This window comes from Canis lupus, chromosome 5, assembly GCF_003254725.2.
Source record: "Canis lupus dingo isolate Sandy chromosome 5, ASM325472v2, whole genome shotgun sequence".
Classification (NCBI taxonomy): domain Eukaryota; kingdom Metazoa; phylum Chordata; class Mammalia; order Carnivora; family Canidae; genus Canis; species Canis lupus.
This window is the reverse complement of record NC_064247.1, coordinates 60,547,983-60,561,748: the sequence shown is the minus strand read 5'-3', so window position 1 is coordinate 60,561,748 and position 13,766 is coordinate 60,547,983. Positions and strand designations below refer to the sequence as shown.

Sequence of the window (13,766 nt, the reverse complement as noted above, 5' to 3'; positions counted from 1 at the left end):
GGCCTCCGCCGCGCAGCCAGGCCCGGGGAGTCGCGGGCGGGCCCCGGAGGCCCCCGGCCCTGCACGGAGAGGACGCGCGTCGCCCGGAGAGCCCGGCTCGGGCGGGGGTCCGCCGGCAGCCCCAGGCCGGCGCGGGCGCGGGGCGGCTGGGCGGTGACTCAGCCTGGGGCGCGGGGCGGCGGCGGCGGCGGCGGCGGGCCCGGAGGGGTTAAGTGGGCGGGCCCCGCGCCGCCCCGCCCCTCCCGGGCCCGCCCCGAGGCCGCGGCGCGCCGGGCGGTACTTATAGCGGCGGCGCGGGGCGCGCGGCGTTCCTCCCGCTGGCCCCGGCCGCGGCGCCCCCGAGCTCTCGCAGCGACCGCGCCATGGAGCGGCCGGCGCCCCTGGCCGTGCTGCCCTTCTCGGACCCCGCGCACGCGCTGAGCCTGCTGCGCGGCCTGAGCCAGCTGCGCGCCGAGCGCAAGTTCCTGGACGTGACGCTGGAGGCGGCGGGCGGGCGCGACTTCCCCGCGCACCGCGCCGTGCTGGCGGCCGCCAGCCCCTACTTCCGCGCCATGTTCGCGGGGCAGCTGCGCGAGAGCCGCGCCGAGCGGGTGCGCCTGCACGGCGTGCCGCCCGACATGCTGCAGCTGCTGCTCGACTTCAGCTACACGGGCCGCGTGGCGGTGAGCGGCGACAACGCCGAGCCTCTGCTGCGGGCCGCCGACCTGCTGCAGTTCCCGGCGGTAAAGGAGGCGTGCGGCGCCTTCCTGCAGCAGCAGCTCGACCTGGCCAACTGCCTGGACATGCAGGACTTCGCCGAGGCCTTCAGCTGCGCGGGGCTGGCGAGCGCGGCACAGCGCTTCATCCTGCGCCACGTGGGCGAGCTGGGCCCCGAGCAGCTGGAGCGCTTGCCGCTGGCGCGCCTGCTGCGCTACCTGCGCGACGACGGGCTGTGCGTGCCCAAGGAGGAGGCCGCCTACCAGCTGGCGCTGCGCTGGGTGCGCGCCGACCCGCCGCGCCGCGCCGCGCACTGGCCGCAGCTGCTCGAGGCCGTGCGCCTGCCCTTCGTGCGCCGCTTTTACCTGCTGGCGCACGTCGAGGCCGAGCCGCTGGTGGCGCGCTGCCCGCCCTGCCTGCGCCTGCTGCGCGAGGCGCGGGACTTCCAGGCGGCGCGCTACGACCGCCACGACCGCGGGCCCTGCCCCCGCATGCGCCCGCGCCCCTCCACCGGCCTCGCCGAGATCCTCGTGCTCGTGGGCGGCTGCGACCAGGACTGCGACGAGCTGGTCACCGTCGACTGCTACAACCCGCAGACGGGCCAGTGGCGCTACCTGGCGGAGTTCCCCGACCACCTGGGCGGGGGCTACAGCATCGTGGCTCTGGGAAACGACATCTACGTGACGGGTGAGGGGACGGGGGCCCCCGGGAGGACCCTGGGTTAGCCTCCTGCGCCCCTGGCAGAGGAGGAACCTGTGATTCTCAGGAGCGCCCCAGCGTGCGAGCGGCCCCTTCCCTCCCCCATCCCCTGCCCCCAGCCCGCCCGTGGGTACACTTCTAGAGCTGGTGCTTTCGATCTGGAAGACCGTTGTGTGAGCGGGGACAAACAGCTGCTCGTGGTCCCTTTGTTCCCCGGGGGCGAGGGGCCAGCCTGTTTGATAGATGAGCCTACTCCTTGCCCAGGAGGTGCCCCCACCGCCATTTGGGTCGAGGATGTAGGGGCATTCACCCCGCACAATGGGTGCTTTCTTTTTCTCCCTGAGGAATCCAGGGACAGGCAGGGGCTGGCGCTCCGTGAGACATCCGTTCCCGGCCCTGGGGATTTCTCCCTCCCAGCTGAGCCACACAGGGCCCCCTGACGCACTCACTTTGTCACCAGTGACAGGGCTCCCCCAGGCTTGCACCTAGCCTGTGCGCTGGGGGTCACATGGTGTTTAGGCAGCTCCCTGCCGAACGACTGTAAACATGGTCACATGCTAAGAGGTTTTCTTCCAGTTAGTTGGCCCAAACCCCAAAACACTGCCGAGTCATGCTGGGCGGGTCCCAGCCTACTCTGGTCCTGGGCATCTCCCACATTTTTCATTAAAGATAAATCCCGGTTCAGACATGGGGCTACCTCCTTCCCTGGGGTGAGGAGGGGCCGTCTCTGTGACAGCTATATAAGGAAACAACCGACTGGGCCTGTGGAAAGGCTGTCAGCAGTCAGTGAACCCAGGCTGGGGCCAGTGCCCCACATTCAGGAGAAACCCAGCTCTGATCGCAGGCATTCCCACCCCCACACCTCTGGTTGACCAGTGGAGGAATCCTGGCCTAAGGACATGCCCCGCTCCTCTTTGGCCTGCTGCTGTTTCAGCCTTTGCTGGAGTATGCTAGAATCGGTCTCTTAACCATCTGAGGTTGGCCCTGTGTTTGCAAACTGCATCCTCCCAACACATGAATGTCTGGCCAGTGAACTCCCTCCCAGAACTGGTTAGACTCGCCCCAACTTTGCACAGCCCTTCCATAAATGTCTCAGCTGAGCAGCTAATCCTTTGGGTTTAGACAGGTGCCTGGGTCATTGCATACAGCTGCCTGTAGGGATTTTCATGGGGGCGAGGAAGCTGGCTTCAGCTGCCTAAAACAGTTATCTTTTACAAGGAAGAAAGCAGGCAGAGTGCACTTTGTAAGAGCCTTGTCTTTTAAAAAGCTCAAAGCTACGAGACAGATAGAATGTCAGAATGTCATGCGAGCTCTGCCCTGTGGCGCCAGCTTTGGGAATAGTAGGGGATAGGACCCCCCCCCCCCAGGATTCTTAGGGTCCCTTCACGCTATGGGAATTCTAATGTGTTGGGTAGACCTGGTTTAATTTAAGATAGCCAGCACTACTGATGAGAGAGATGGTTAAGTCTTCTTTTTTATTTAAAGATTTTATTTATTTATTCATGAGAGACAGAGAGAAAGAGGCAGAGACACTGGCAGAGGGAGAAGCAGGTCCCATGCGGGGAGCCTGATGTGGGACCTGATCCCAGGTCTCCAGGATCACGCCCTGGGCTGAAGGCAATGCTAATTGCTGAGCCACCTGGCCTGCCCGGTTAGGTCTTTTCTTAAAGAAACCTAGAGTGAGCATTGTAGTTGTACCACTTCATGTAGTTTACCAAACAAAGCGCATGTCAGTAACCACCTAGATCAAAAACTAGAGCCCCAGGATTCCTTTTTGTGTTGGGCTCTTGTGAGCAGTGGAGTAGATTTCCTCTCAGCTTGTCCTGGCATTGGCTTGTTTGACTTCTAGAAGACTAGAAGTTCTTGAACAAGTCCCTGTGCACCCTACCCATTTGCTTTATGGCTCCCCAGAAGTTTTGGCTCTGAAAGACAAGGCTCTGGTTCAGTTGAGGTGTTTGACAGCCTATGTGGGGTCTAGACCGAGATTGCCATTGACTTAGAATCGCAGCTCCACAGGCTTTGCTTGCCCTACACAGATGCAGCCGGGTTCTTCTGATGTGAGGCTCTGTTGTGCTCCTGGGTGGTGGTCAGCACACACACCGCTTTAGCCACAGTACGGAGCCCCCAGCCGGGGCTTTGGTGAGAGAGGACGTGTGTTTACGTTGAAACCCAGTGAGATGTCTTCCTGCCCTGGGAGACTCCCTTGGGGAAGTTCATCGAGGCATGGGTGGGTGACTCACCCTTAGTCAGCACGGGCTGACTTGTCCGATGCGTGTCCTGGCAGGTGGGTCTGACGGCTCCCGGCTCTATGACTGCGTGTGGAGGTACAATTCCAGCGTGAACGAGTGGACAGAGGTGGCGCCCATGCTGAAAGCCCGCGAGTACCACAGCTCCTCCGTGCTGGATGGGCTGCTGTACGTAGTGGCTGCAGACAGCACGGAGCGCTACGACCATACCACAGACTCTTGGGAGGCCCTGCAGCCCATGACCTACCCCATGGACAATTGCTCCACCACGGCCTGCCGTGGCCGCCTCTATGCCATCGGGTCCCTGGCAGGCAAGGAGACCATGGTGATGCAGTGTTACCACCCGGACACCGACCTGTGGTCGCTGGTGGACTGTGGCCAGCTCCCGCCTTGGTCCTTCGCCCCCAAGACAGTGACTCTGAACGGACTTATGTACTTCATCAGGTGAGTCCCCAGAGGCCAATGCCACTCTGAGTCTTTCTTACTAAGCCCCGTGCTAAGGCACATCATCACTGTGCTCCCCATTTCATAGATGAGGAAGCAGGCTGAGCTGGGATCCCAGGCGAGGTCTTTGTATCCTGGAGCCTTTCTTCTACCCCATCTTAGAACAGTTTCTGTGGGTTTTCTTAGTCGAGGGATCCTAACTGATGAAGTTAGATCCCTTGATTGATTGATTGGAGTTAAGTTCTTTTAGAGAACTTTCTGAGATCTCTAGATGCTAAATAAAATGTGTTGCTTTGCCTGCTCTTCCACCTGGAGGATCCCATTCTAAGCCCTGGTTGTTCTCACATGGCATTTATGATAAAGGAACATGTCCTACCTAAGGGACTGCAAATCTTTTCTTTTCTTTTTTCTTTGCTTTGCTTTGCTTTCTTTCTTTCTTTCTTTTTTTTTTTTTTTTTTTTAAGATTTTATTTATGGGATGCCTGGGTAGCTCAGCAATTGAGCATCTGCCTTCGGCTCAGGGCCTGATCCGGGGTCTGGGGATCAAGTTCCACATCGGGCTCCCTGTGAACAGCCTGCTTCTCCCACTGTCTGTGTCTCTTCCTTTTTCTCTGTGTCTCATGAATAAATAATTTTTTTTTTTAAGATTTTATTTATTTACTTAGAGGACAAGTCAGGGGAGGGGCAGAGGGAGAAGCAGACCTGCCGAGCAGGGAGCCTAATATGGGGCTTGATCCCAGGACCCCAAGATCATGACCTGAGCCGAAGCCAGACACTTGACTGACTGAACCACCCAGGTGTCCGGGGATTTTGAATCTTAAAAAGACTAGAGGAGAGCTTTTTGGACATTTGAGTCTTTGGGGAGGTATTGCCTTGTCAGAGGGACCCTTTGCTCATCTAGCAGACTGTCCACACTCTGCCACCAGGTGTAAGAGCCAGGTTGGGGGATCAGTTCCATCTTCTCTTTTTAAAACAACACTTGGACATTTGTTTCGTGTTTATAGGTCCTGTCTGTTCCCTTCCCACCTGATCTGGCACAGGGAAGGCTCAGGGTTCTATTGAGTGAATAGCTGCCTAGTGAATTTCCCCCAAAGCTGCCTGGGGGAAATGATGATGATGACAGTAGCACAAGTTAGGGCTCTAAGCTCTGTGTGGCCTGTCTCCTGGGCATTTTCTTTCTTTCTTTTTTTTTTTTTTTTTTATAAATTTTTATTTATTTATGATAGTCTCACAGAGAGAGAGAGGCAGAGACACAGGCAGAGGGAGAAGCAGGCTCCATGCACCAGGAGCCCAACGTGGGATTCGATCCCGGGTCTTCAGGATCGCGCCCTGGGCCAAAGGCAGGCGCCGAACCGCTGCGCCAGGGATCCCTCCTGGGCATTTTCTGAGTTGATCTCTGTGACTATATAGTGAAATGAGCACCACTGTCATTTGTACTTCATAGATGGCAACAGAAGCTTACGGGGGCGGGCGGGGGGAGGTAGGGGACTTGCGTGATGGCACAGGGTTTGAATCAAGGATATCTGACCCAGGTCCTAGTGTGATGTCGCTGTATCGTGGCCTCTCTCGGCCTTGGCTATGTCCTTGGAAACATGGGGCAGAGATGGATGGCCAGTGGGTCTTGATGACTTGCCACAGCCAAAGGCCCTCTCCTTGTGGGCCATTGGGCATCCAGGGGCTCCTCCCTGCTGTGCATAGCCTCTGTGTCTGTGTGTCTGTATCCCTGCTCCTCCCTCCTTGGCCTAGAGCCTGTTTGAAGCTGAGGGCCAGGAGAGAACGGTAAGGTATGAACTGTCCCCTTTTAAACTGGAACTTTGAGTTGGGAGCCTCAGAGGAAGTATGTACTTGGCTTCTCAGCTGTACCCCTTGTGTCATGTTCTAAGCTGCACTGACCTTTTTCTGCTCCCCCAGACCCGAGGCTCCTTCCCAGGTTTTCTTGGTGAGCACATCCAGAACAGGGATGGCACCGTTTGCCATGCATCATTGTATGCCAGGCACCTACAGAGTTCTCTGAGAAAGCTCTGGAATCTCCACCAGCTCCTGGTCCTGTTATAAAACCTTATCTGACCCTTCACCCAGCTCCCTCCCCCAAGTCAAGGTAGAGGTCTTCAAAGAGGGGGTGGAGATGGCTATAAATACTTCTCAGAGTGCCAGGACCTTGGCTTCAGCCCTTCTGGAGCCTTCCAGCTTCAGTGCCTTTGAGAATGTCCTCCCTGCCCTGTGACCCTAGAGCAGGATGTGGCCCTTGCTTCTTCATGTCTGAGCTTCCTGTCAGTTGCTAAAGGCACCCCCCAGGTGGAAGCATTAGGGGGCACCCTATGACCACAGTTAGCCTTTCTAGGGGTTCACCTAAGCCACAGGAGGCTGGGGGGGCAGGCAGGTGGAAAGAGTGAGCTGTGGGGAAAGGAAGCCTGATTGTCCTCTCTGGGGGCCGTGCAGGCAAGGCCCAGAATCTGGTTCTGATGCCCTTGAGTGTTTGTTCCAGAGCTTCCCAGTTTCATGTGCTCTGGTGTCTAATAAGCTTCATGAGGCCCGGCTCAGAATGCCGCCTCTCAGGGCAGCTCCTGTCCACGAGCTGCTCTTTCAGGGGTACCCAGTGCTGGATGGAGTCCTCAGCCCCTCAGCTGCTGCTATCCTGGGCCACTCCTTTTTCCAGTGTTCCGTCTGGGTCCCTGTTTGAGGCTCTGGGGCTGGAGTGCCCAATCCCGCAGGAGGAGGGGCCCACTGTCCAGCCTGGCACCTCCAGCGGCAGGTTATACATCTGCTAGGGAACAGCAGTCCGGTGGCCTCTGGTACTAATTGTCCTAGTCACATGGGCCAGAAACTTAATGGTTTTTACATCTTGAAATGGTTGGAAGGAAAAAAATCAAAGCAGGAGCAGTATTTTGTGTTATGAAAAGTTACACAAAATTCAAATTTCTGTGTCCATAAATAAGGCTTTTTTGGAATGCAGCCAGCCCCTTAGTGGCTGCTTTTGCGCGACAACGGCTACAACAGCAGGCAGCATTGGGGAGTTGCTACAGAGTCTGCTCTTCAGAGCCTGGAGCATTTGCCAACTGGCCCTTCTGCTGACCCCTGACTCCTATTATTTAGGGTTAGTGTCTCTGCTTTTTGAGGCTGTGCTTTTGAGTCTTTTTTTGCAGGGATCGAGAGTATGTTAAATAAGGTCAAAGGATTCTGACCCCAAAGGGAAGGGCAGCACTGGTACTTCTTTCCTATGGCTGTGGCTATCCTGCTGGGGGCACCCAGGACACAGCAGAGAATGGGGAGATTGGAGGGCTGCCAGCAGATGGGAGGGCATTGGCCAAGGAGTACTCGGGGCACATGGTGGTGTGCTGTGGGGCAGGAGGGCTGGCCTGGCCTGGCCAGCCATGGAAGAAAAACAAGCTCAGGTCAGAAGACTGAGAGGAGACTGGCAGTAAGAGCTGTGATAAGCTCAGATCTTAGCCAGCCAGCGAGGCTGCAGTGAAGACAGAGCAGCTGCAGGGGTGTAGAGCAGTGGGGAAGGGTTAAAGCATCTAAAGGTGTGATCTTCAGGCTGGAAAAGCAAGAGTCTGGTTCTGGCCTTAGGTATGAGGGCCTAAAATGGCCCCTGCAAACCAGGGACAGGGTCTCACCAGCCCATGGACTACCAGATGGCATTGGAGAAGTTTCCAGAGGGAGAGGGTCCTGTGTGGCTCTCGCTCCCCAGCTCCTCACACTCAGGGATGCTTCCTCCTGGCTCTGACGTGTTCCCCCCTCTCCTCCTACCCACAGGGACGATTCTGCGGAGGTGGACGTGTATAACCCCACGAAGAATGAATGGGACAAGATCCCGTCTATGAATCAGGTAAATATACGAACATGTTGACATTGGAAGCACAGGCTGGTCCTGTTTCCGGGCCCAAGTGTTCATGAAGTATTTGGGAAATAGTAAGCCCCAGAGTCAGACAATTGAGCATGAGTTTATCCATGTGGACCAGTATTCATTGGGTACGTGCCAAAGAGCATGTGGGGAAGAGTGTTCCACAGAAGGACAGCAAGTGCAAGGGCCCTGGGGTAGAATGTGCCCTAGGGTGGTCAAAGAACCAAACCCCACAGCCCATTGTGGCTGGAGCAGAGTGAACAAGAGGATGACAGAGGGCATGAGGTCAGACAGGAGTGACCCTGGGAATACATTTATTAAGTGCCTGTTGTGTGCTCTAAATAGGACACTGTTGCTACCTTATCAGGGTCTCTCCTTTCCACTTGTCAAGAAGACAGGTGCTGAGCCTGACCCTGTGATAGAGCCGGGAAAGCTCCTTAGTCCTAGATAGTTGTGTATACCCACTTGTTTCTTTTTTGTCTTGCTTAAAATTTCCAAACCTCTGCATGGCAATTGTGGCAGTTGTCACAATTTACATTACAGTTTAACGTCTTTACCTTTAGGAAGTGTAAATTTGTTCCCCCCCTGTAATTACCCTCCCACCCCCCGTTATTATAGCAAAATTTGGGGAAGATGGGATAGTCAGTTTTGTGGTTCAGAACCCAGACTTCGAGTCAAGTCCTGGCTCTGCCTCCCGTCAGCCACACAAGGCTGTTTTTCCATCTGTGATGTCGGAGAGAGCAGAGAGTCTGCCTCCTGGCTGATGCTGCTCACAGGGAGACTCGCTGCTTTAGCAGCCACCCAGTCACCTTGGGGACCAGGGTGGGCTCGGTTTTCTGAGCTGGGGTATAGGAAGGGTATTGGTCTGGGAAGTGCCGAGGTTACCTTTCCCTGAGGGTCCCGGCACGCTCTCTATGGAGAGAGATAGGGAGGATTTTCACCCTGCCCCAGCTGCCAGCCCCCACTTGCCTGTCCCCCCTTGGCCCACAGGTACACGTGGGGGGCAGCCTGGCCGTCCTTGGAGGGAAGCTGTACGTCTCAGGTGGTTACGACAATACATTTGAACTCTCTGATGTGGTGGAGGCCTATGACCCGGAGACTCGGGCATGGAGCGTGGTGGGACGGCTCCCAGAGCCCACCTTCTGGCACGGCAGCGTCAGCATCTTTCGCCAGTTCATGCCCCAGATGCCCTCGGGTGGGCGTGGCTTTGAGCTGGACGGCAGCAGCAGTGACATGGATGTGGCCCGGCCCCGGCTGCCACAGAACCCGGACGAGCTGCACTAGCCCCGGCCTGGCCCGGGGAAGGGCCTCGGTGTGGGTAACAGTGCGTCTGCAGGGGGTAGGGAGCCCCTTATTTGTGCACAAGGACAAGTTGGGCTCACCAGGTGGAGCACAGGCTCTCACGCTGCTGAGTGAGCCCCAGGATCTGACCCCAGGAGAGCCTCTCTGCATTGAGAGCCTGATTCCCAGCTGGTGGGGCCAAAGCTGGTCGCAAACGCCCCTCCCTTAGCCCAGGAAGAGCCGCCTCCCTGCCAGCACGGGTCTTGCTCCAGCAGGTGGCCCTCGTGCTGCCACTACCTATGCCTGCTTGTTCCCACCTCAGAGAGAAGGGCCCCTTGTGGGGTACACATCGTCCCATGACTGTCTGAGAGTGGTCCAGGCCTGCAGGAACCAGGCCAACCGTGGCTGTAGGAGTTTCCAAACTCCACATCCGATGCTGGACATCCCAGTGGGCCAGCTCCCCGTGATGGAATGGGTCTGCCTGCCTGGCTCCTCTGCCTGCTAGGGTGCTGCACCAGAACACCCTTTACAGGGGTGGGTGACCCAGCAGCTCAGGTGGTAGGACCGGATGGGGGTGTGGCCTTGGGGGGACCCTGAGAGGTGTGCTGAGTGAATCCTATCTCCAGTGAACCTGAGCTGAGCCAGATGCTGGGTGTCCCCATCCTCCCACCCCACCAGCTGGCATGGTGCTGCCTGACTTGGAGACCTCTCCGGAATTGTCCTCCCAGGTGGATGCGGGAGAGGGCAAAAGCCTGCGGGTGCCAGGCTCTAGCTACTTACTTTACTGGGAGGCCCCAGGCAGATGGCCTCAGGTGCCCTCACACCCCCGTGGGAGCAGAGAATCCTGCTGCTTCCAAAGGAAGCCCTGGGCAAGGCGGTCTCCAGAGCTGGTTGCAGGGTTTGAGAGGCAGTTGGCCTCTCCGTAGAAGAGAGGGAGGTGGGGAGGGAGACAGCGAGAAACAGTCCGTTCTGATTCTTCACTGTCTCACGGTGCCACAGCTGCAGGTCTATGCAGGGCAGCATGACACCCCACACTCCTCTGGGGCCTGGGGCTTCTCTGCAAGGGTGGCAGGAGGAGCTCCCCGAAAACTCCACAGCTCAGGGTCCCTGGTTTTCTCTGGGGAGTGAGCGGTCTGGTCACCTTAAAGTCCCCAAGTAACCTTCTGTTGGATTTGTATTTGTCTTTCTTCCAAAGACAAATGGTGTTTGCATTTCCCTCTTTAGAAAGATGGGAAACAAGTGTTCATCGAGTTGTCTTCCCCAGTGACCTAACATGGAGATGTGTTCCTAATGGAAGAAAGGAGTCCTAGCACCATCACTTCACAAGTAGCACTTAAATGCCTTTGCTGGCCAGTGGGCATGGGTTCTGGGAAGGATGTCTCATGGTCTCAGGAACTGTTGGCTGGGGTCCCCGCCTCACGCCCTGGTGGGGAGGCATCATCTTGCTGCAGAGCCCCTGGCTGAGCGGCTCCTGCTCACATTCAGCCCTTCCCACCCCCTCTGTCATCACTCATTAGATCACCTCCGCACACCCTCTGTGCCCAGCACTGTCGAAAGGCAGGGTGGTGGTGGCAGCCTGGCTGTGGGATCCCTTGGGCCTGGGCTGCTTCGTGCCCTAGCCTTGCCTTCACCCCTCCCAGTATGAGTGTCTCCCTTCCTCCCACAAGTGATGTCTGACCCCTCGATCCCGGGGCTGGTGACGCCTCTTTCTGGCTCTAGTGCCTTCCCGGTAGGCTAACCCCCTGGAGGTTGTCCATGTTCTGGGAAGGGTCTGACTGGTTCCTCTGCAGGCGGAGGCTGTCCAGGCACAATGGCTTGTCTCCTGGCAGGGGATGGGTAGGACAGGGCTTCAGAGGACCAATGAGCCCTGAGAGACACCAGGTATGTCATGCATGCAGGTAGATGCTGTGATACCTGCTGACAGGTCATGTGCAGGGGCCACCCAACAGGAGGAATGCAGGCCTTGATTGCATGGGCTACCTCCAAGAAGGCAGGATGGACGTGTGATATGGCTACTGGAGCTGGCCCCACATCCCTCCAGTGGCACTGGGCTCAGTCAATCTCAGTCAAGGATTTCCCGGAGTCAGTGACTTCCGGGAGATAGGTATCCTGTAACACTTTTGTTGGGAATGTGGCACTGCAGACACCTTGTTTGTCCTACAAACCGCCCTTTCTGGAAATCCCAGCAGGCACCATTCACTGCTAAGGGCGGGTGCCCACTCGGGCCTTTGGCCTTCCCTGTAGAAGCTCCCTATGGCAGGGGGCCCCGCGTCCTGGTTCAACCCTCCTCTTCTGGGTACTTCATTATGACTAGTTAGCCAACGACCAGTTAGCACATAACTGACTGCCTCAGTGTTTGGTGGCTGCTCAGGTGATGGCTGCTTTGGGGTACACCAGGGAAGTGCTCTACGCTCACTCTAGAGTTAGATGAGTCCCCTCCACCCAGACCCCATCTTGGGTTTGGAACACCAGGGGTGAGAAGCAGAGGTGGCAGCTGCAGGGGGTTCCTGCAGACCCTAGCTGAGGACCGACCCTCCCTGCTTCCCCTGGCAGGAATGTCTACATTGGGATGTCTACACTGCCTGGGGTCAGGGGTCGGCCGGGGCTGGGGCTGTGTGTTGGATGTATGGAACTTTCAGTCTACAAGACAAATTAAGTTATGAAAATTCAGTGACTTGTATTTAATGCCGATTTGCTATAAAGTATTCTATATTTATATGATTTCAGAGACTTATGTACTAAAGGACACGCCCTTTTTGGTGTCCAACATCTAGTTCCAACCCCAGAGGGTGGGGCAGATTTGCCTATTTATTTGTCCTGTAGGCCTAGGTGTCCGGAATCCTGTTTAAGATTTTAGGATGCCTTCAACATACACTTTTTAAAATAAAACTATTTCCTATACGCCTGGTGTCCTGGTCTTTATCCTGTGGCTGCTGTCTTGGAAACTTTGGGCAGAGGGGTAGAGCAGCATAAGGCTGTTCCCATGCCAGTGGGGGAAGGAGACAGAGTTCAGGGTTCTCAGGACTCCAGCCAACTGTCAGAGCAAAGTCTTGAGGCCCTTTCTTGTCGCAGATCATTACAAGGTGGAAGTAGTGCAAGGAGGAGTACAGGTGCCTGAGTCCCAGCTCCGGAGCCCATTCAGCCTCCCTGACTCTGCCCCCCACTTCGCCTTCCCCTGTGCCTGAAGATGACGTCTCCAGTGGTGCCCATGTGCAGTGGGCAGACCTTGGACCTGGGGTGGGGGGAGAGCCCTTAAAGGAGGGTCCCTTGGGCCACAAAGCTCAGGAAGATTCCTCACCAGGGAAAGGGCCAGTGCCTGTGCAGGGAAGGAGCATTTTGAGGCCAGAGTTTTTTTGTTTTTTGTTTTTTTAAAGATTTTATTTATTCATGAGAAACAGGCAGAGACACAGGCAAAGGGAGAAGCAGGCTCCATGCAGAGAGCCCGATGCTGAACTCGATCCCAGAACTCGGATCATGTCCTGGGCTAAAGACGGATGCTCAACCACTGAGCCACCCAGGCGTCCCCAGAGTTTATCTTCTTAGTAACTTGACTGAAGTAGGCCAGAGATGCGCATAGCCTGGGTGTCAGGTGTCCCTGAGTATGGTCTTGCCCTCTTAAGTGCCCCAGTGGCCACAGGGTAAAAGATGTTTGGATGGGTCCTGGTCTAAAACAGACGGTTGTCCTCATGCACAGGGAAGAATGTGGCACAGCACGAGGCTGGTGTCTCAGGACTGTCCCACTGACAGGATTTAGGCAGTGCCTGATGTCACTGCCGGGTTGTTTGCTCTGTGCCAAGCACTGAGCACCATGCTCTGGGTAGGGCAGTGTAAACTGCGTGCGGACTTTGGCACCCATCTCCTCCCCTTGAATCTAGGGGGACCTAGATTGGTCTGCCTGGACCAACACAACTTGGCAAGGGGGACACCGTGTGACTTGAGGGTGATGTCATATACAGGCCTCACAACTCCGGCCTGATGGAGCATCTGTCCCTGGCACCCAGCCAGCATGCTTCAGGCTGCATGTGGAGTGGGGCCCAGGTCCCCAGTGAGCACCATATTGCCAAGCACTGACCCCCACCCTCCAGCCCCCAGGGAAATCCTGGGTGCTTTGCCATGCAGTAGCAGACTCTCATTCAGTCCTTGTCTGCAAAGTGTGTGCTGTTACTAATTCCATTAAAGATGAGGAAATGTAGCAATCATTTGCCTTAGGTCACGGCACTATAAATAAGGCTGAGAAGGAATCTGGGTGCCAGCACCCACACACTCTTCCTCCGTGATATGGCACCCAGCCCTGCTGTCCCTGTGGCCAATGAACTCCGGGACCGGCAGGGCCTCCAGTCATTCTAAGCTTGGCCTTGCCTGAATTCCAGGCCCCCTGGACGTGCAAAGCAAGTTAGGACCCACCCCCCCAGGGCAAGGATCCGGTCTGTGGTCTTCTGCCGGCCCGGGTCCAGAGCTTGCTTAACCACAAGCCCTCCCCTTGGGCTCCCAGGGGGACCTGGTGCATGCTAGGGAGGCAGGGCCAAGCTAGCAAGGTCATCAGGGGACCCTGGCCC

General features: G+C 56.7%; 1 protein-coding gene across 1 annotated transcript; it reads left to right on the top strand.

The window, feature by feature from the left end:
- The first annotated feature begins 304 nt into the window (after positions 1–304).
- On the top strand, positions 305–12,111 carry KLHL21 (kelch like family member 21). The gene is made up of 4 exons (XM_025427297.3): positions 305–1,383; positions 3,680–4,085; positions 7,842–7,914; positions 8,920–12,111. Exons 1-4 carry the CDS (start codon positions 363–365, stop codon positions 9,211–9,213), a joined length of 1,794 nt encoding a protein of 597 aa, XP_025283082.1. The 5' UTR covers positions 305–362; the 3' UTR covers positions 9,214–12,111.
- The last annotated feature ends 1,655 nt before the right edge of the window (positions 12,112–13,766 follow it).